This window comes from Punica granatum, chromosome 8 (genome assembly GCF_007655135.1).
Source record: "Punica granatum isolate Tunisia-2019 chromosome 8, ASM765513v2, whole genome shotgun sequence".
Classification (NCBI taxonomy): domain Eukaryota; kingdom Viridiplantae; phylum Streptophyta; class Magnoliopsida; order Myrtales; family Lythraceae; genus Punica; species Punica granatum.
The window spans coordinates 26,496,815-26,517,597 of record NC_045134.1 but is presented as its reverse complement, the minus strand read 5'-3'; the positions used below and the strand labels follow the sequence as shown (position 1 = coordinate 26,517,597).

General features: G+C 36.5%; 1 protein-coding gene and 1 long non-coding RNA gene across 3 annotated transcripts; both read left to right on the top strand.

Annotated features, from left to right (window-relative positions):
* Positions 1-6,089: 6,089 nt before the first annotated feature.
* On the top strand, positions 6,090-9,846 carry LOC116188515 (calcium-dependent protein kinase 10-like). Of its 2 annotated transcripts, XM_031517930.1 has the most exons (8): positions 6,090-6,625; positions 6,968-7,286; positions 7,400-7,543; positions 7,788-7,940; positions 8,399-8,514; positions 8,650-8,817; positions 8,912-9,142; positions 9,252-9,846. In XM_031517930.1, exons 1-8 carry the CDS (start codon positions 6,287-6,289, stop codon positions 9,423-9,425), a joined length of 1,644 nt encoding a protein of 547 aa, XP_031373790.1. In that variant the 5' UTR covers positions 6,090-6,286; the 3' UTR covers positions 9,426-9,846. The 2 variants fall into 2 exon arrangements, with proteins under 2 accessions (XP_031373790.1, XP_031373791.1); XM_031517931.1 differs by lacking the exon at positions 7,788-7,940.
* Positions 9,847-16,510: 6,664 nt separating this feature from the next.
* Positions 16,511-17,478, top strand: LOC116186996. Its single transcript, XR_004151958.1, has 2 exons — positions 16,511-16,805; positions 17,129-17,478. It is a non-coding gene; the product is annotated as an uncharacterized LOC116186996 (long non-coding RNA).
* Positions 17,479-20,783: the final 3,305 nt, after the last annotated feature.

Sequence of the window (20,783 nt, the reverse complement as noted above, 5' to 3'; positions counted from 1 at the left end):
GAAGAGTAACTAATCCCATTGAAGAGATCAATGCAATTACAGCACATTATAATTAAATTTGGCATAATTTCATTCACAACTCTTTGCGATCATGACCTAGTCAACGGCGGGGAGGCGGAAGGCATACAGAATCTCAATAATCCTCCTGCTCGCAGAATCGATCGAGAATGTTAGTATTCGGGGTGGGTGTTGAACGATAATTTGGTGTCGATGAAAATATATATATTACAAGGGTGAGGTCTACGGATAATGACGATTGTAATATGTTTCGGCCAAAAAAAGAAAAAAACCAATAATAATATGGAGTGGTCTTTACTATTTTCGAGGATGAAGTAGGGCATGCCCGCATGTACATGATGAAGTACTTTTCTAACATGGATCAATGGAAAAGGATTCATGAAAAAAGTTCTCCATTTTTTTCCCTCTACTTTTGTGAATGAGCTGGGAATGAGAAAGAGAAGGCACTTTTGCTTTATTTCTAGTCACAAAGAAATATATACATATACACTATCGGGTGTGGTACATTTGTCAAAGTGTATTATTTTACTTGTACTTTGGAAATTTGAAACGTACTGGAAATGACTCGTGATTAAGAACCAAACTAATATGCTTGAGTTAGGATTAATTTAACTGAGAACACCTTGTGTTCCGATATGCGTGTGTATGGAACATAATGATAGTCTTAACATTGGATCTTTTCCATTTTTTTTTTCTAATTTTGCATTTGTTTTTCTTATATGAGTCACTTCCATGCATATGCTATGGGAGCCCCTCAATAAAGTGCCCGACGTAAAGGAGACTTTCATCATTGCTTTGTGGAGGACATGCTTTATATCCAAGTACTCAACGCATAAATAAATAAATATACGGACTTAAATGGTTTGAGAAGAAAAAGATACCATTTATATATAGAGCTCACTGGGGAAAAAAAGTCTCTTCATATTTTTTCTTGGTTGCATGTATATGCATAACCCGTTCATCTTTGTTATAGGTATAACAAAACATTATTCTATAGTATTCGGGACTTGCATTATTAAATAAAATAATTGTATAAAAATATTATAGTTTAGCTACTACTGTCATAAAGGGAGACCCCTAGATCAACAACCTTAATTATGATGTTATATTTCTTATGCAAACATATATATGGCAATATATATTATATATACAATGGTGAAATGATTTCAGTTGTAATTTCGTAATATTCTAGGGTGAGATATATGAATTTGTCACTGATCATTACAACAAAATCGCGATTAGAACCTTGGCCGAGTTAACATCATTAGTATTTGTCGGGTTTGAATTGAATAATTGATAGAGGAAGCATCTCAAAGATGTAGAGGGACACGCAAGGAGAAAAAGGAAAAGAAGTTCTCCATGCATATATATATGAACGGTTCACGGTGGGAATAGTCGATCATATTTCATTATCACTCTATTGCTCTTTTGATGCGTTCCCAGTGAACTCAATTGTCTCATTCATTTGCTTGAGAAGGCAGTTTCCGTGGTCATCATCAGAGGTCAAAAATACCCATAAAAAAAGAAGAAGATTAATTCCTTAAAAAATACAAACTTTTCACATTTCATCAATTCGGGCACGAACTTTTTTTCTTAGCCTAAAAATGTATGAACTATCAATTTCATATCAATTTTAGCATACTTTAACTTTTCCGTTAATTTAAACGAGATCCTATAGTTATACCTTCCGATCGAGGTAGCTAAGGTCGCCGAAGACCTTATATAGGTGGCGGCGGGCCCCGATAAGGCCCTCATTGCCTGAATTTGAAAAAAAGAAAAAATAAAATCGAGAAAAGAATGAAGGGGATAGGTGGTGGAAGTCTCAGTAACGACCACCATCCCCTAATTGGGATCACCGGAGATTTTTTCCATTATGAGCAATCCCAATGGGGCCGGCGGTGGTTGTCGTTGAGGCCTACCGATCGAGAAATGGAAGTCGTTCTAACATTAATATCAAATTGATTGTTTGTTTATTTTTATGTCAAGAAAAAAGTTGGTAGTAAAATTGATAAAATATTATTTATATTTTATAGGAAAAAAAAATGAGAGGAAGAAAATATACATACACACACATATATTTAGATGGCTATATAAACTTATTCTTCCAACTTTGCGGGACCCGGGGCTAATGATTCGAAGTTCCAAACCCTTGTTTACGGGGCTAGCTTTGATACAATGGTTAAAGTTATTCCAATCGAGAAGATAATGGTTCGTTGCGGACTATTAACAATAATCAATATTTTAAAACTTTGTTTTGATTAGTACTTAGAAGTTCAAATAGATTAATGCTAAAAACTAGATTTTGAGGGGCTCAGCCCCGTATTTTACCCCAAAAAAAAATTGATTTCTATGTGGCAATAAAGTTTTTTTTTTGTGGGTATACAAGACGTAATTAAAAGTATTTTTAACTTGGTAATTAAAAAGCACAGTAACATCCAAAGCTCGGGATTATTATGATACTTTGGAAGGAAGGAAGGAATAGGAAGAAGAGGAAGGAGGATGGAGAGTTGGAATAATTAGTCAACCAACCTTTGGTAGGGATGGCAATCATTTTTGTTGACCTTGATTGATTTGTGAATTATATAATTTCTAATCGATTTAGAAAATGTCCGCCCAAAAAAGGAATCCCATGAAGAAATTCTTTTTATAGGTTCATTTTGGGACCTTCTAATAATTAATTTAAGGCCATGATTGACCAAGTCTTCTCTCGTGGACTGTTCAATTCAATTCACCCTACTATTCCTGACTAAAGCAAATGTACGCGTGATTATGTCGCGACTAGTTAGGACTTGGGACCATCTTCTGTATATTTAGGATGGACCAGTAGGAGATTTATCGACCTTTTTGCACTCTGTATTAGAATTTTGAATGTCCTGATTAGTTATTCGGATATATATATATATATATAGTTCACATGTACTTGCGTGTAGTACTTGATCGAGTTGAAAATATCTCGCGAACAATAACTGAAATGAAATTATATCAACTATTTTTTGGTTTCAGACCCGTTGTTCCCACTCAGAGAAACTTCATCGAATGTTGTTGATGTGGGTCTATATGGTCAACGTCTCTTGTCATAGTCTTCGAAAGAAAAATTGTTCTGTGATGACTCAAATTACGAGAAAAATTCTGTAAATCACAGGAAAAGTACGAAATTGATTTATTGCAGCTTTTACTTGGGTCCTTGGTTTCAAAATTGAGGTATTTTTAAGGTTCCGTCATTGAATAACCAGCCACTTTAGACTTTTTTTTATTGTATAAAATATTATTTTTTTTATACGAAACATTATTCTGCAGTTGACTAATTGTTTTTATATGAAATATTTTCGTAGTTAGAGGATAATATTTCGTATAAGAAAAATAACATTCCAAACGGGAGCTCTAATTGAATATTCAAACACGAAACCCATGAATTATTCTCAAAATTGAATCTTACACCATCAAATGGTAAGGGGTAAGTTAATTTATTTATCATCAGTCAGATTTTTCACAATATTCTTATTTATTGGAGAGCTTGAGTTGTCAAGTAATACTAAAATCGTATAAAAAACCACGGATCCACTCTTAATACCCAATGTGAAATTTTTTTTTCCTTTCTCAACGCTAGCACTCACGTGACAACATATAATATTTTCACACCTTACTTACACATGTCACATGCACTCGAATATCTACCTCTCAATAACTGAGTTCTATTCTCTCTATGATGCTTGGGCTTCCACAAGCGCACCTTCTTTTCCATATTGGTGGCGAATCTACTTCTAGACTTGGACTTGCTAGTCACGAGTTCCATATATGAGTCTGGCGCGAATCCACACAAACGTGTAAAAGCCTTGTTCTCTTAGCATCTTAATTTATGAAGGCTTATCCAAGTCTAACTCAAAAGATCAAACTGTCAAGTGGTAGCCACTCAAGTCATATATAAATTTATAGATCCACTCTTAATTGCCCGAAGCAAAAATTCTTCATCTTTGTTTCTTTATATACATCACTCTGTTTCTCATTTTTTTTTATCTTCTTATGAGATTTATAGATCTCCTTCGTAATTGAAGATCACTGTGTTGTTCCAAATACGTCCAAAAGAAATTAGAATAACGAGAAATCAAAAAATAATGGCACCAAATATATGTGATAAAATCCTCAAACCAATGGAAATATCTATGAACAGAACATGAGTATCCATTATATTGAAAAATCGGAGATTACAACAGAGATATTACTCATGTTTTCCAAGCCACCTTACCGACCGGAACCTCACCAAGAAAAGTCTTTCCTGACCTCTCAATTCTCTCACATTTCTCACTTTAAAACCCTAAAGTCACAAAGAAAATATTCCCGAGAGAATTCCGAAAGATTTCACCTAACACTCACTCCCTATATAGATACAAGATCCCACATATCTCAAAGATATACTAAATCTCTCTAGAATAATAATATTCCATTGGAGATATAGATATATATATTTTCCTTTAATATAAGGTAATGATATCCTAGAAATATCCCTAATATCTCATAGGAATATTTCACTTTTAAATATTCAAATGATATAACGAAATCTTTAGAAAATAGGAAATATATCGTCATTTTCTCTTTTCGATCGATCTCGTCGCCACCTACCAGGATTCGATTCTTCAAATTTTTTGGGCTTAATGCGAGACATCTCCAACGCGCCGAAAGAAAATCGGTAGGAAACTTCCAAAGTAGGAGATTTGGCAATGCCGAAATTAATTAATAGAAAAAAGAAAAGAAAAAGATAATCCAATGAAAAAAAAAAAAAGACAAGAAGCGAGGTTGGCCATAGTCAACTCTTGCGACCGGTCGAAGCCCCTTTTAAAATTGGTGAACTAACCCCAACGACCAACTGCCGGACGATCCCGGCCGTTGATCAGCACTTTCGGGCAAACACGCCAAATGTGCAATTGACGATGGCGATCTCTCAAGCATGGGCCCCACCCCCCCAAACAGGAGTGCGTGACCCAATCATGTAAGCCGCGGCAAAGTACTGCCACAAGCGGGCCCCACAGCGCGGTAGATTCTCATGATTAATGTGGGTCCGAAGAGTACGGTGGTCCTTAGTGCACCGGATAATTGCCCTATCGGCTCCCGCCGAAATGAAAATTCCAGCTCACGGGAAATGGATATACAGGTAAGCCCGATCAACTTTTCCTCAACAAAACCAATATTTGCCTCCAATGTTTTTCTTAAATTTATTTGGATCGATTAAGTGAAATCTCAAGCCAGAATTATTATTTTCAATAAAAAAAATTGTAATTCGGCTATTTATAAATTTAAATGGGCGTTATTGCTATACAATAACGCAAACGGCTTAATTCTATAAGACTAATATATGGAACTTTTACATGAAAACAATTTATTGCTGATTCAAATGTATTACTTGTTTTTTTTTCCTTCTAGAATTAAAAGTAGTTCGTAGATCATTTATCGACTTTTACCTAATGCATACCAACATTACGTGCCATTACATTGGGGTTATCTCTAGACCCTTTTTTCTTTTGCCGTGATAAGAATAAAATATTTTTATAGGTGAGTGACGATTCGCGATGAAAGGTTTAAGTAATTACAACCGCGTTTGGTGGTGACCAACTATATTTCTTTTCCTTTTTTTGGTTTGTGATTAATTATAATATTTGCCAATCAATAAAAACTACAAGCAAAAAACCCTATGAGGAGGAATTGCATTTAAAGTCCCACTTATCTTAGTCCAAGGTCAGTCCAAAAAGTCAAATGTGACTCAGCCTTCTTGCATTTTCACCCGTCTTTTCCAATGAAATTACGATATGTTCGCAATTTAATGGCTCTTTGCGGATTAATCTTAATTTGAATATCGGCCTGATTACGATGTCTACTTTGTTGCCACCTTTTACCGCTTGGATTTTACCCATTTACTCCATTCCTCTTGTGACCTTAATAAATCACATCCAATTAAAAATCAAATCACCAAAATCGATATTCACATAGCTTTTTTTTTTTTTTTTTGGAAGTGTAATAATTATTAATTATTGCCGAATTTATATATTTTTCAAAACCCCCTCTTTTCCTCATCCGACCCCGCGTTTTCTCCCCTTCCCCATTCTCCACCCCAACCCCAACAACCACCCGCCCCCGCCACCACCACGGTTGCGGCGGCCCTCCTCAAACGCGTCGGCTCAGACTACTCAGTCAAACCCCTCCGGAACTTAGTTCAGCTGTCGGAAAGGTGTCTGCTCTCTCTTTCTCTCTCTGACAGAGCCTAAGAGAAGCTGCAGCTATGGGGAATTGCAACGCCTGTGTGAGGCCGGAGGCGGAGGAGAAGGAGAGGGAGCCCGGCAATAGGCCGGCCAAGAAGGGCAAGGATCGGAGGCCCAACCCCTACGCGGAGGACCCGATCCGCTCGCCCGCCCCGATCCGGGTCCTGAAGGATGTCATCCCGCTCAGTCACCGCACCCGGATCAACGACAAGTACGTGCTCAGCCGCGAGCTCGGTCGGGGCGAGTTCGGCATCACCTACCTCTGCACCGACCGGGAGACCCGTGAAGCCCTTGCCTGCAAGTCCATCTCCAAGCGGAAGCTCAGGACCGCCGTTGACATCGAGGACGTGCGACGAGAGGTCCGTCATATACGCCCAAAAATAATAATAAAAATAAAAAAAAGACAATCTTTATGCTTTGTTCTTTGTTTCACGGGACATTCTCTACGGAAATGGATTTGCTTTCTGTGATGGGTGGACAATATTCTGCGTGGTCTTGTCGTCTCAGTGTCTCTGAAAGTTAAGCTTAGCTTTACTGGTTTGACTTCGATTGCTGGGGAAAGAACCGGGATCAGGGATTGTGTAAAGCTGATAGATTGTTGAATTAGAAGTTCTTGGCAACTTTTTTGTTTAATTTCCATGTTGTTGCCAGAATCAGTCGAATCAGGTGAAGTGATCCAAATTTTGCTTGTTCCTGACTAGGTTGCCATCATGTCGACCCTGCCAGAGCACCCGAACATAGTGAGGCTCAAGGCGACGTACGAGGACAATGAGAACGTCCATATCGTGGAGGAGTTATGCGAGGGAGGGGAGCTGTTTGATCGGATTGTTGCAAGGGGGCATTACAGTGAGAGGGCAGCTGCCAGTGTAGCGAGGACCATCGCTGAGGTGGTGAGGATGTGCCATGCGAACGGTGTCATGCATCGGGACCTGAAGCCTGAGAATTTCCTGTTTGCTAACAAGAAGGAGAATGCGGCTCTCAAGGCCATTGATTTTGGGTTGTCCGTATTCTTCAAACCGGGTACAACTGTTGATTCTGGCTCATTATCAGAAAATTGTTGACAGCAACTTGGTAATCATGGATTCCTCGTGATTGGCCCATTGAATTTCCTATTGTTGTCCCGTCTGTTTCAGGGGAGCGGTTCTCAGAGATTGTGGGAAGTCCATATTACATGGCTCCAGAGGTACTGAAGCGGAACTATGGACCCGAGGTTGATGTGTGGAGCGCCGGTGTGATTCTCTACATTTTGCTATGCGGTGTTCCCCCATTTTGGGCAGGTATGCGGGTCCTGGTTTCTCTTCATAAAAGTTTGAAACAAACAAATACAGCGGTAAAGTATTGTTAGATAACAGTTAAAAAATTGATTGCCTAATAAGCCAAGCATTGTTAGTATGGTGGTGAAGTACCGAGTACAGCCTTGTATGCGTTCGGTTGAGTAAATGAATGGAACGAGCATCACTTACTGATGGAAAAAAATAAAAAAAATAAATGAAATTGATTGCCTTGCAATATGTGGTACAGAGACCGAACAAGGTGTTGCTCTGGCAATTCTGAGGGGAGTAATCGATTTTAAGAGGGAGCCATGGCCTCAAGTATCCAACAATGCTAAGAGTCTTGTTCGACAGATGTTGGAACCTGATCCTCGGAAACGATTGACTGCTCAGCAGGTGCTTGGTACGTGTAGCCATAGTCATACCCTGGTCATTGAACTGATGCTTGACTTTGGGTCAAGGGAGTTTTTGCAGCTAAATCCCATTTCTAGAGTACATGGTTCTGCGTATGATGAGGAATATGCTTAATCATCCATTTTCTTCGTTTGAGACACATTTGTATGTTCATTTCAAGCTCAATAGCATCCCAGTGTTACTTAATGGGCTTCTCAATAAATGGAAAGTTAAGATAGTTTTAATGCTAATGAGACATAGGAATTAGCATTCAGGTACTTAGGCATAATCTCGTGGTCGCGAGGCAGAATTAATTATGGGATCATCATATAAAGCCAAAACAATTTGAATAAAAAATCCATTCTGTTCCTTTTCGATCCCTTTCTACCTAAGATAACCTTAGAGTTCAACAATTGAGCTTATGGATTCATCATGCTAGTTATTGATCTCTCTTCATTTCGGCGGCAGACCATCCCTGGATACAGAATGCAAAGAAGGCTTCAAATGTTCCCCTGGGCGATGTAGTAAGGACTAGGCTGAAGCAGTTCTCTTTAATGAATAGGTTCAAGAAGAAAGCCCTCCGAGTAAGTGTCTTTTTATCCATCAGTTGACATGTAACGCAACCATTGTTTGCTTCCATGTAATTTTTCTTGCCAAATATTCCAACTTGCCTATATAATTGATTTCTATTACTAATAATTTGTTTGACACTCTTGCAGGTAATCGCAGAACACTTATCTATTCAAGAAGTAGAAGTGATCAGAGACATGTTTGCGTTAATGGACACTGACAATGATGGGAAGGTGACTTATGAAGAACTGAAGGCTGGGCTTCAGAAAGTTGGCTCACAGTTGGCTGAGCCCGAGATAAAGATGCTCATGGAAGTGGTAAGTATCTGAGTTTGGGATAAATTTGAACTCGTGTTGAGATTTTGTTTCCATCTTTCTTGCTGATGAAAACCTTATAAAATTCTGTCTTTAGGCTGATGTTGATGGCAATGGAGTCCTTGACTACGGAGAGTTCGTTGCGGTGACAATTCATTTGCAGCGGATGGAGAATGATGAGCACTTCCGAAGAGCCTTCATGTTTTTCGACAAGGATGATAGCGGTTACATCGAAATGGGAGAGCTCCGGGACGCCTTAGCAGATGAATCGGGGGAGACCGATTCTGATGTCCTGAATGAGATCATGCGCGAGGTTGACACAGACAAGGTTAAACATTCTCGACCTCAAATTCATTTTCCTTCATTTCTCACTGCGTTTTCTAAGAAGCCCATCGATTCAAGTTGCCACTTCAACGTCTGCCCCATATTCTTTTCAGGACGGGCAGATCAGCTATGATGAATTCGTAGCGATGATGAAGACCGGAACCGATTGGAGAAAGGCTTCCCGACAATATTCCCGGGAGAGATTCAAGAGTTTGAGCCTTAACTTGATGAAAGACGGGTCGCTCCACCTGCATGATGGCCTCACGGGTCAATCGGTCAAAGTATGAATCAGAAACAGGCCTGAGATCTTGTCCCTGCCATACCGGCCTGTAGGAAGGCTGAACTGACTTTGAGCTTGAGGTCTGAAACCATCGAGTTCGGGAACAAAGACGGGCTTTCTTTTTCTTCTTTTTATGGGGTTTAGATAGGGCAGTGTTCTATTTATTGGTGGGCTGAGAGGGTGGTGGGATATCAAATCCTTGGGGGGGTGGTGTTGGGATGCAGTTTGTGAGTAAATGTTGCATAGGGTTTGTTAAGGTATGTGTATGTTTTGCATCTAAAGAAAGATTCTTTTTCCACCTGTAAATTCTTTTTTTTTTTTTTTGGCCTCTTTTCCCCTTTGATGACAAATGATGATGAGGATGAGGGTTTGATGATTACTTGTGTATTTTTATAAGATTCTTGTGACATTGTTAGATTTCCATTCAAGTCTATGGCAGCCATACTCTTCAATTTATGTTCCTTCTTTTTCATAATATAGCCATTTCCGAACGAGTATCGGAACATCAAACATGAATAATTTTTAGTCCACCCCGATAAGCCGATCTGTGAAAATGCCGGTAGTGCGCGAATTGGGAGTTGCTGTATGGCCGTTTTGTGGACGGGGCAAACACGAATGTCAGAAAATAGGAAAATAGTTCACACTAAGGTTACAAAAGCCCAACTGAATGGAAGAAATATAGTGGAAAGGTGAACTTTTTTTTTTTTAAAAAAAAAAGGAAAACTAAATGGAAACACACAGGCCCTGTGATGGGCCGAACCCAACATGATTGGGCCGGACTGGTTTTCAAAATGGGCTATGAGAGTTCTGCTGAACTCCGAAGCCCAGAGATTAAATAAAGCTTCATATCTTATGATTTGGGATTCAGAATGCCAAGAGAGCATAAAAAATAAAATGCTGGTGGGACAACTTGGTCTTGCAGAGAGGCCCGAAGATAATCATTCAATTTGTGGTAGCCTCTCCACTTTTGAACAAATCCAAATCATCGCAAAACTCGAGTCTCCTCTAACAGTAATCGAAACCCGAGCTAGACTCGGAAAACCTCATACGGGTCATCATCTTTCAGTAACGAGTATTCTCAAACCGGAGCAAACACTGCTGAATTGAAAAGATTGCTCGGCACGCAACAGATATGAGACTGTTTGTTTACTACCAGAAGAAGTGGCAGAACGTAGTGTTGGGTGGTTTTTGATGCCAAGTTTGATATCTTGCTTTTTGGTGGAAAAATATATAAATGATTTGTTTCGAGTTTTATGGATCATTATTACAATGCTGCTATTATTATTATTAGGTAGATAGTTAGTTAGTTAGTTAATTAATTGAGAAAATAAATTATTATGGATTATTAATTTATTACTGCTATGTTGACCACGAAGTGTTGCAAGTAACTAAATTCATTGTTGAGTCAGAGGAGGACGACGAAGAAGCTGCTCCATATATAGTGGGGATGTGTGATTAGAGGGAGGCAATTGGTTAGTTTTCGAAGATCCTTGATTGATTTTATATTACATTTCTGTATCATAACATTATTGCTTTCCATTAAATACAAATGGAAATACAGAAATTCTCCTGTTTATGTACAGAGTACATACATAATTACATATATGTACATATAGCATCGTAGCATTATTGCTTTCCACGTGCTAATTCCCATCCCCTCCGTGGGATTGGCTCTCTGCTTTTATGCCCCTTGTATTCTTCTGGCATTGTGATGAGAAATATAAAAAGTATGTGCATAAATCTTTATTATATTTAAGTATATAATTTTTTTTCCCTGGTATACACTTGATATTAGAAAGTCCATTAGGCCCGATCAATCTATTCTCGAGCGAGGTCGTTCACCCACTAAGGGATAAACCTCTCCCGATCGTAAATAGTTTTCAATAACAAGATCTGCACTTAAAGCCTTTCCTAAAAATAACAAGCGCCGACTCACCTAAAATTTTCAACATTTTTTAATTTTAATTAAATTTAGGTATGCAAATATATTTTTTCATGTGCACACTTGATATTTGGAAGTCCACTAGGTACGATTAATCTAGACTCGAGCGAGGCCGTTGATCTACTAAGGGCTCAACCTCTCTCGACCGTAAATTCTTTCCAATTGAAAGACTTGCACCTAAGGCCTTACCTAAGAATAACTAGCGCCGACTCACCTAAAAACAACCAATGTTTAACCCATATCAAGTTGTCAGCATTTTAAGTAGCATCTTTTCATTTGTGATTTTTTCGGTATGTATCACTTAATATTCGAAAGTCCACTAGATCTAATTAATCTAGCCTCCAATGAGGTTGAGCGAGATCGACCTATTAAGGGATAAACCTCTCTCAATTGTGAAATTTATAATTTTTAGATATAAGTAATATTGTCATTAATTTCAGTTATGTTCTACATTACTCATTACACACACTATCATGGTAAATAACTAAAAAATTGACGAATTTTTTTTCCAATCCGCGACATTGTGCGGGTACAATGCCCTAGTTTATGATGAAAAGCCCTTGTTATAAGAACAAAAGGCCCTCACTGGGGCGACCTACCTACTTATTTTATACATAGATTCAAAGATTTAGTATTCAAATCATTAACTAAAAAAAATATACAAAAGGTTCGCGCGCACTGAACTTGTAGTTAGCAGAGTTAGGCCAAAAGTGAAAGAACAAGAAACGACAGGACATGAAAAACAAGATGAAGAACAGATGATGCAGCAAATTACATTATATTACATTAAATTAAATACTTCTGAATATTCCAAATAAAGTGACTACTTTGTTTCCTCGTATTCTTTGTCTTTCTTTTGCGTTCTACTATATATAATTTATATGGTCGAATTCAATTCGAAAATGATTCCTGGACATCCAGATCGACTCTTTCAAATTGGTTAGTCGTGTATGATAATTAGGCATATATATGTTTATTTATATAATATCGCCGTATCTTATTATTTGCATGTAAGAATCTACTTAACAAGACCGTACAAGCACATTGTAACACTCGGAGACGGATCCAAGATTCGAATAAAAGAAGGAAATGAAGGGGGTCCTTTTTTTTGGTGAACAAATGAAAGGAAACATGTGCGAATATCTTTAGAAGATCAAATTTTTCGAGCACGATGCTCATGACCTTCCAAGCCCCCCATCGATCCATCCTTAGTATGTAACACGGATTCGGTCGATATATAAATCCCATAATGCATTTTTCATGTTCTTTCTCTTTTTGCCGTCCCTAGCTAGCTATACGAGCTTTTAGGGTCTTTATGTAAGATCGTGATGATGTCCTATGAGAAAAATTTTGCCGTGCGATGGGCCTTTTGGAGGGATGGGAATCAGATCACTTTATGTTATATAATTGGACCAAAAAGATCTGACCCCAATCAATCAAAAGTACCATAGAAAGACAACCGCGATTTTGTGAAAATGAAAGTTAGGGGAAAAGGCTTGGTGATGATTCATGCATGAGAGTGGATGGAAGAATCAGATTCCACTCTCAGTGTGAGTGCGTCATAAAAGAGGACGATGAACAAACAGTCCCATCCATTATTCATTTGAAAGCTACGAGTAAAATAGTATTTGCCCAAAAGTATATGTAGCCACATTGAAGAACAAAGCTTTCACTTATACTCTCCTTTTTGTTAACTTTAAGAAAGATATTATATGATTCTCATTTATGTCTCATACTTTAATAAAATTGCGCGCGCTTGTCTGCAGATTCATCCATTGTTTGTATGAAAAATCACATTCAGGCCCTCAGCACGTGTAGAGCTTTTGGCCTTGCCCAGCCGCCTTTTAATACTTGTAAATCACCCGATAAGCAAATATAAAGTCTTAGAGTTTTCTTGGGCTAATATCTATAATACGTAATTGAGGTTAATTTGATCATAGGTAAGCATTGCTTGCAAGATATTTCTAAAAGTCATGCATAATTATGTGCACCGAACTTTGAATAAGACAAGGCATATACGTCCATATATCTATATATATGTGTGTGCGTGTAAAAATAAATATCTCCTATTCCTCTTCACTTATATATAATATATATTTATAATTTGTGTATTATTAATTCAACTATAAATGATATATATATGTGTGTGTGTGTGTATGCTATCCATATCTACATATCTCTAGGATGAATTAAAGCCATAGGATTGGGGGTGAGACAAAGATGGTGTAGGATGTGTAGATGTTGGGCCAAGCATTTAATTTTGGTGTTGGATGAGTCAATTAAAATGTCAGAGAGAGGGGCCATCCCTTCTCTGATCAATTTAAGCCAATTCCTCACTGTGCATTTACCCTCGACATACATATTGATGGATTTTAAAGCTGCGTTTGGTTTGGAAGTTGAATTTTGATTTTAATTAGTTGATTTTGATTTTAATTGGATTGTAATGATTGTAGTGTTGAATTATAAGAAAAAATGTGAAAAAATAATGAATAGTTTAGGAGAATTTAATATTAAAAATTGAATTGAGTATAATAGAGTTGTATGTGGATTTATATATGAGGCCTACCTTTTTTACTTTGAAGAGATAATTTTTATTATATAATGAGTAGAGTTAAAATTAGAGTTAAAATCTTAAAATAAAACCCGAAAACAGACGGAGCCTAAATGATAAGGAGGAAATAAGACCGTACATGGTGGTCTGAAGGCCGAAATCACAGGGTATAGAATATTTAATATATTAAACGACTCAATGAATTATACAGAGAAACTGTCTATTTATATGCTATAATAGAAAATCTAGAAAGAAGTATCAAAATCAAATCTAAATAAAATCTAAGAAATACGAGGAATATATATTATCTAACAAGATTATATATAAAAAAATCTACGAAATACAAGGAACATATATTAGCTAATCAGATTATATATTTCTTAAATGATAAACAGATATCTTCAATGTATATCTAATATACATACACTCATTCACAGTCATTATTTCGTCTTTCCCATTTTACTTTATTTTTATAATTAAAAACTACATGTACAATTAAATGAAGAATAAGATCAATAGCAAGAAATTCATCGTTCCCTAATTTTCATGTGATATATTTATAGGATAGGTGGGACGAGTTTATTATAATTTTCCCAAAAAATATATATCTATAAGTTTGTTTATTCGATAAAATATTTTTGTTTTCCATTTTTAGATTATAAATAGAAAGATTTGTTGTCTGGGTGCTATTATATGTTGTCTTTGCTGGATCAATGATATGCACATATTAATATATTATAGATACGTGTATGTATATCTATTCCTCTGTTTTTTTTGTTGTTGTCTATATCTACATTTGATACTTACCAAAGTCTGCTGTCATCATCAAAGAACAGATATTTCTACTTTAATCGAGCACTATTATATTCATTCTTCTATTTTCGGTGTGAATCCCGATTTTTAAAAGTTCAATTAGACCTTAATCAAGTCAAGTCGAATCGACTTATTAAGGCGTAAAGTTCTTTTAATATGAATTTTCTGTATTCACAAAAAGACGTAAAGCTCTTTTAGTATGAATTTGTATTCACAAAAACTCGAACTCAAGACCTTTTTCAAGCGGAAAAAGCGCCGAACTACTCGAATCAATTCACGTTAGTATATCCATATATTTTAATCAGGATTATTATGCATCAGATAATGTCTATAGAGTCAGCGTGTCCTTTAGTTATGTGTTTATATTAGGAGAATTTAGATGATTTCATTTTATGGGCTACAGTGGTTGCATGAAAAACAAAATTAAGATATGATTAGATTAGGCTCGAGCAGACGTACATTTCAACGCTTTTCAGTGTGTAGTGAGAGGTTTGTTAAGTCTTTTCCACCATTTTTAATCAAGATAGATTTATTTTTGGCACGTTACTTTAAAATCATAACACATTAACTTTGATGGTTGAAAACATAATTTTTTTTCATATAATAAGGCTACGCTTGATTGTTGAGTTAGGGAGAGGGACAAAGTTAGGATGAGATGGGTTTTACTATTATATGTATTTGTTGTATCTTAACTAATTTTTTGTTACATATATATCAAGGATTAGGATATGAATATGGCACAAGTATGACCATGATCCTCTTAAAAATAAATAGTTTATAATTTTTCTTAAAGTAAAATCACTTTCACTTAACATAAAAATTAAAAATAGTATTGAAGAAGAATCACAGGTGAATGAGAGGGGCGGAGGAGCCTAACGCCGACCGTCACTTTCTAGCGAGATTGCTGGACTCACAATCGTCATTCTTTCTCTTCAATCGTAGAGAGAAAGAAAAAGAGGGTTGAGGATGGGGCTTGGAGTAGATTGATGCTAGTCACAACAACTCCAACAGAGATCGCCGGTGGATGGAGATGCAGGCTCCTACGGCCCCCATTCTCACCCCTTTTTCTCCATGAATGAAGAGAGCAATGATGACTGTGAGATGGAGGGAGTCTGATACCAGCCACCACCGACTAAGGCAAGATCTTGTCGAGGGTGATGGTGGCTGGCTTCGGGCTCCACTGCCCCTCTTCATCATTCACCTCCTCCAATGTTGAATTTCGAAAATTCAAAGTAGGATATTTATGTCTTTTTTTGATAAAATAATATCTCAATCCATTCTTAAACGGCTTATATATATCTAGCCTAATCCCAATCCTCATCCCATCCTAAGTGGTTCTAAAATCTGATTTTGTTTTAGAATTATATATATAATATCGCTCAATTGTCATTTAATTTATAATCTTTCTTCAAATTAGTAAATGATATACTAGAATCGTTAATCTTTTGGGGAAAAGAAGGAAAACAATTTTTGTTTCAATTCTTTTTTCGTCAACAACAGCACTTAAGTATTAGAACCACTTATTAACACTTAAGTATTAGAACCACTTATTACCAAAAAATGATCTTAAAAGAAATGACTAAATCAGAATAATCTCAAATATGGATGCCAGAAGAAGGGATGTGTACGGATACCAGGTATACCCGAAATCGGTTGGAACCTACCCATTAGGATAGGGTTCGAGTAGCTCGTATTGAAAATAATGTATAATTCATGTATTAAAATAAGGAACCGATAAAATTATATTTCGGTTCCTGCATATAAGGTAACCGAAACTTGGAACCAGTACCCGAACCCCATTAATAGTTACTAAGTTTTTTAAAAAAGTAAAGTTACTAAAAGTCTCGAAACTAAACGAAAAGAAAACTTAATTTCCATTCCCCTTTCTCCTCTCCGTCTCTTCTCTAATCTCCAGTCTCCACCATTCTCCTTTCTCGATTTCAAGCTCCAATCCAACCCAGGCGTCTCCAATCTCCATCTTCTCTCTCTCTCGCTCTCTGTTTTCGGCCTTTTGTTCTAAAATTTGCTCCGTTCTGGCGTCCCCAACTCCAAGCTAGAGCCTCCCCTCTGTCTCGGCCAAGGTAAACTTTCTTTCTTTTGTTGGTTTTCGTTTTCCGGCGTCTTGTTACAACGGCCGGTGGAGAACCCAACAAAGGAATTGGGTCTTGATTAGACTTATCACATATCAATTTTTAGATCCGTTGACATTATTCTAATATTTTGGGTTTCCAATTTTGATAATGGTAGTGTTAAGTCTCCTATAAATTATGCACAAGAACTGCTTGATGAAATGTTTCTTTTAATATGGCTAAACACGTTTTCAGTTTTATTAACTTTGGATGTAAGGATTGCTCCAGATATTATCTTGTATTTGCATCGAGAACTGCTGTGTCCTTAAATGTAGGGGTGGCTTCGCTGGCTTGGATTGGAAGTAAGGGCTTCACTTTCTGATCGCTTTTTGAGAGGCGTGTCACTGGGTCGGTGGGGGAACTCGTAAGTATTTACATGTTTCAACAGGGTATCCGGAACCTGTGGTATAACACATGTTTCAGTTTCGGAATTCAACGGGGTAGAGTTCGGTTTCAAAATCTCGAAACATGTCCCTTATAGGATATGGTCCGGGTATTGTGAAAAAAACAGGGTACTTGGAACCAATTACCCTTAGTAAGAAGGAATCGTGTATAATATGGTCTACATGCTGGATGACTGAAATAATGAAAATATCATCGGTGTATTCCATTTATGTGTGAACCATGAGAAAGTATGCCGAAAATATCGATTAGGTCCAACTCGAGTCCCAATCAGCAACCACTGGGATGCCCTTAGCATCGCATAAATTTTTGCCCCTTTCCGAGAAATTATTTGAAGGATTATGATAAAGTGTGAGGTGCTACGGAATAGTACGGATTGGTACCTCTTTGCTTATAGAAGGGGACATATCTCATGTGAACTGTTACAAAAAGAAAATTTGGTCGTTTTCCTATCTTACTTCCATTTGGCAAAAAAATATAAATATATCAAATTAATTGCTTAATTTATGAAATTTATATTGTTTGGCTCTTACCATTATGTTTAACTTGTTGTGTTTTTTTTTTAATGGGCAGTTTAGATGCCCGATAAAGTTTCAAATTGGGATGAGAGATGCCAAACATATAATGCCCTATGAGTGGGACAAAAGGCTCTTGCAAGCACATTGCATGCAATTCACCAAATGTTCATACCCACATGCAATTGTTTGGGACATCCATACAAAAAGATTCCCTGGATCATATGACCCGAATTAGGACGTTCTTCCAAAAATTAGGGTTTCGTCTTTCATGTGATGGGAATTAATGTCTTGTTGTGTATGCGTGTGTATTTTTGGTATGAAAGCGGGGCCAAAGCCTAGACCTAAGTAAAACAACTCGAAGAAATTAAGAAAACTAGAAGCAAGGCTATGCAATCCCAATCGTACCGTCTAAGAGAAGAATATGCTGATATCACCATCACCAGTTAGAAAGTAATACCACACAAGTAAATGCACCAACCACTCAGTGATCTGATATTTTGCACATGAGTTATCCTCACGATATGTGGGATAAAATTCAAATATGCCAATCTCGTTCCAATGGGGGAAATCTGTTTGGTAATGAAACCAATTTATGTGGTGTCTATCCAATGTTTTAAAACCTCTTATGCATTACTCTCAGAAAATTAGGACGATAAATGAATACCGGACACAACCATATAAATTATTGTTAATCATATCAAATTCCCCTTTCATCGAGATTATTATAACGAATAAACATGTAAATAAATGAGTTAAAAGCTGAATCAATAATATAGGTTTCTTTAATAAAAAATAAGCAACAACCATATCTTTTTTTTTTATTAATCAGTCACAAAAAGGGGTTAAAGTTCATTTATGAAACACGCTTTAATATTTAAAATGTTTCTATTTGATCAAGATTTTGTACTGATAGGGAAGTTCATGCTTTATCACATAATTCTTATTTATTAACAACCTCATTTACATCCATACGGAGACGAAATCGGTGCCGATTTATGCGTCATTGACGTGCCGAAACTACAAAACTTTCGTTCCTTATAATAATTATTCCAACTAACTTTCCACCGTGTGACCCTGAAAGTGACAAAACTTCTTCTTGAATCTAAGGTAGTAATATCTTGAAAGGAGTTATAAAGAAAAGTCGAAAATAGAACCATATCAAATTATGGGCCTATTTAAAAGTTCTCAAGGAAAGAAGAGCTCTTCTTTGGTGGAATTTATATTTCCCAAATTCTACTGTGCATAACTTTGATTTTTTATCACTGTATAAAACCAATATGAGCCCTTATATTCTTCCTCATTTAATATGGACCGTCCATTTTATATAATATTTTTTAAAGTATTTTCATTATTTACTTTTCTATTTTCATCTCAAAAATCATTAATAATGTTACAAATTAGCTCTAACACATGGACTGACGAGGAAGTGCCACGTCATCGACCATAAACCACTCGTCGAATCGGCTGCGTAATTTGCTCTCAAAATCATCTCTTTCACACTCAAGGCTGCGTTTTTATGATCGGGGTTGGAATGGTAGCCAGAGATGGAAATTCTAATTAAAAATGTTGCTCGATTCAATGCATGTATTCAATTATAACATGGCGGCAAATTTGGTTTCGAGCTCCGATATGTCTATTTGCTATCAACTCAGTGGGTTTTTGTACGAGCTCACCATACATGAACTCATGCTTCTTCCCAATACAATATGAGCTTTTTAATAATGTTTGTGTGAGCTCAAGATGGAAAGCAAAAGCCTTTAAGTAAACTGATTTGCCTTATTTTGTCCATACATACATAATTCATATTATTGGCCCTTGACTGAACACTGTAGACAGTGAACTGAGTGAAGTAAAAATAATTTTTTTGCAACAGCAAAGCAAATATATCAACTGAGGTTGGCAAGGACATAGAGGAAGATCAGATTGCCGAGCCTTGAAGACGGTAGAGAAGAGAATTGGTGGGTGGGGTCAAAGGCCATGAGATGGCCAAGGTCTACCGTCTCATTGTTCTCTCCACGGCACGAAGCTCTCCCGATTTGTGATGGATTGAAAGTTGATGAAAAGAATTGTAGACAACAAATCACATTTTATAAAACAAAGAGATTAGATTATGATTTTGTATGGATGTTTTCGAAATTTTAAAACTCATTAAAATTGACAGTGCATATTAGGTTGTGGAAATCTAAAGGCTCAAATTAGTTATATATAGTCTGAAAAAATAAAAAATATGCACTGAAAAGCATAGTTTATATTTATATATAAAAATCAATGTTTGTCATTGTCCATGGATGGGGATCGATTAAAATAGAAAATAAATATCCAAGTTTAATTCTGGGTAACTGAGTGGTGACCCATAATTCTCTTTATTTGAATATATAATTTTCATTTTATTGGTCTTCACGTACAATCTTTGAGCAAAAGAATACCACCTTTTTTTTTTTGATGAGTAAAGAATACCACTTGCAACCCCTGAAGAAGACGCAACTTCTTCTTCTTCTTCTTTTTCGAATAAAGAAGAAGATGCAATTTAAAAAATATATATTATATTGTCCTTATCGCACCATTATTGGATTTTATGGGCTGCATATTAGGTGTATCTTTGTTAAGTAAGTTGAAGAAAATTGCCCTCTAAACATATTTGGCATGAAAAATTCTTCTAACGTGTTTGCTAATGTTTTCTTACTTTGACTCTTATGTTGATTATACCGTAAAATAATAGTTTAGCCCGTGCGATCACGAAAAGTTATTGGGTTACCATATTTCGTCACGTGCCATGAGGAAACATCAATCGAAATGCATAAAATTAGGAAGTTAGTACTAATCACTTAAATAATTGCCATAATTACTCTTCATTAAAGAATTCTTATTGGTTTTTCCTCACTACGTCATTTGAGGTAGGATCATCTAAAATTTTCTCGTGCGAGTACTCATGTAAAGATGTCTTACACGTTCATTAAACTCTCAATTAGAACTTAATAATTATCAAATAGTTAATTACTTCTTTGAATTT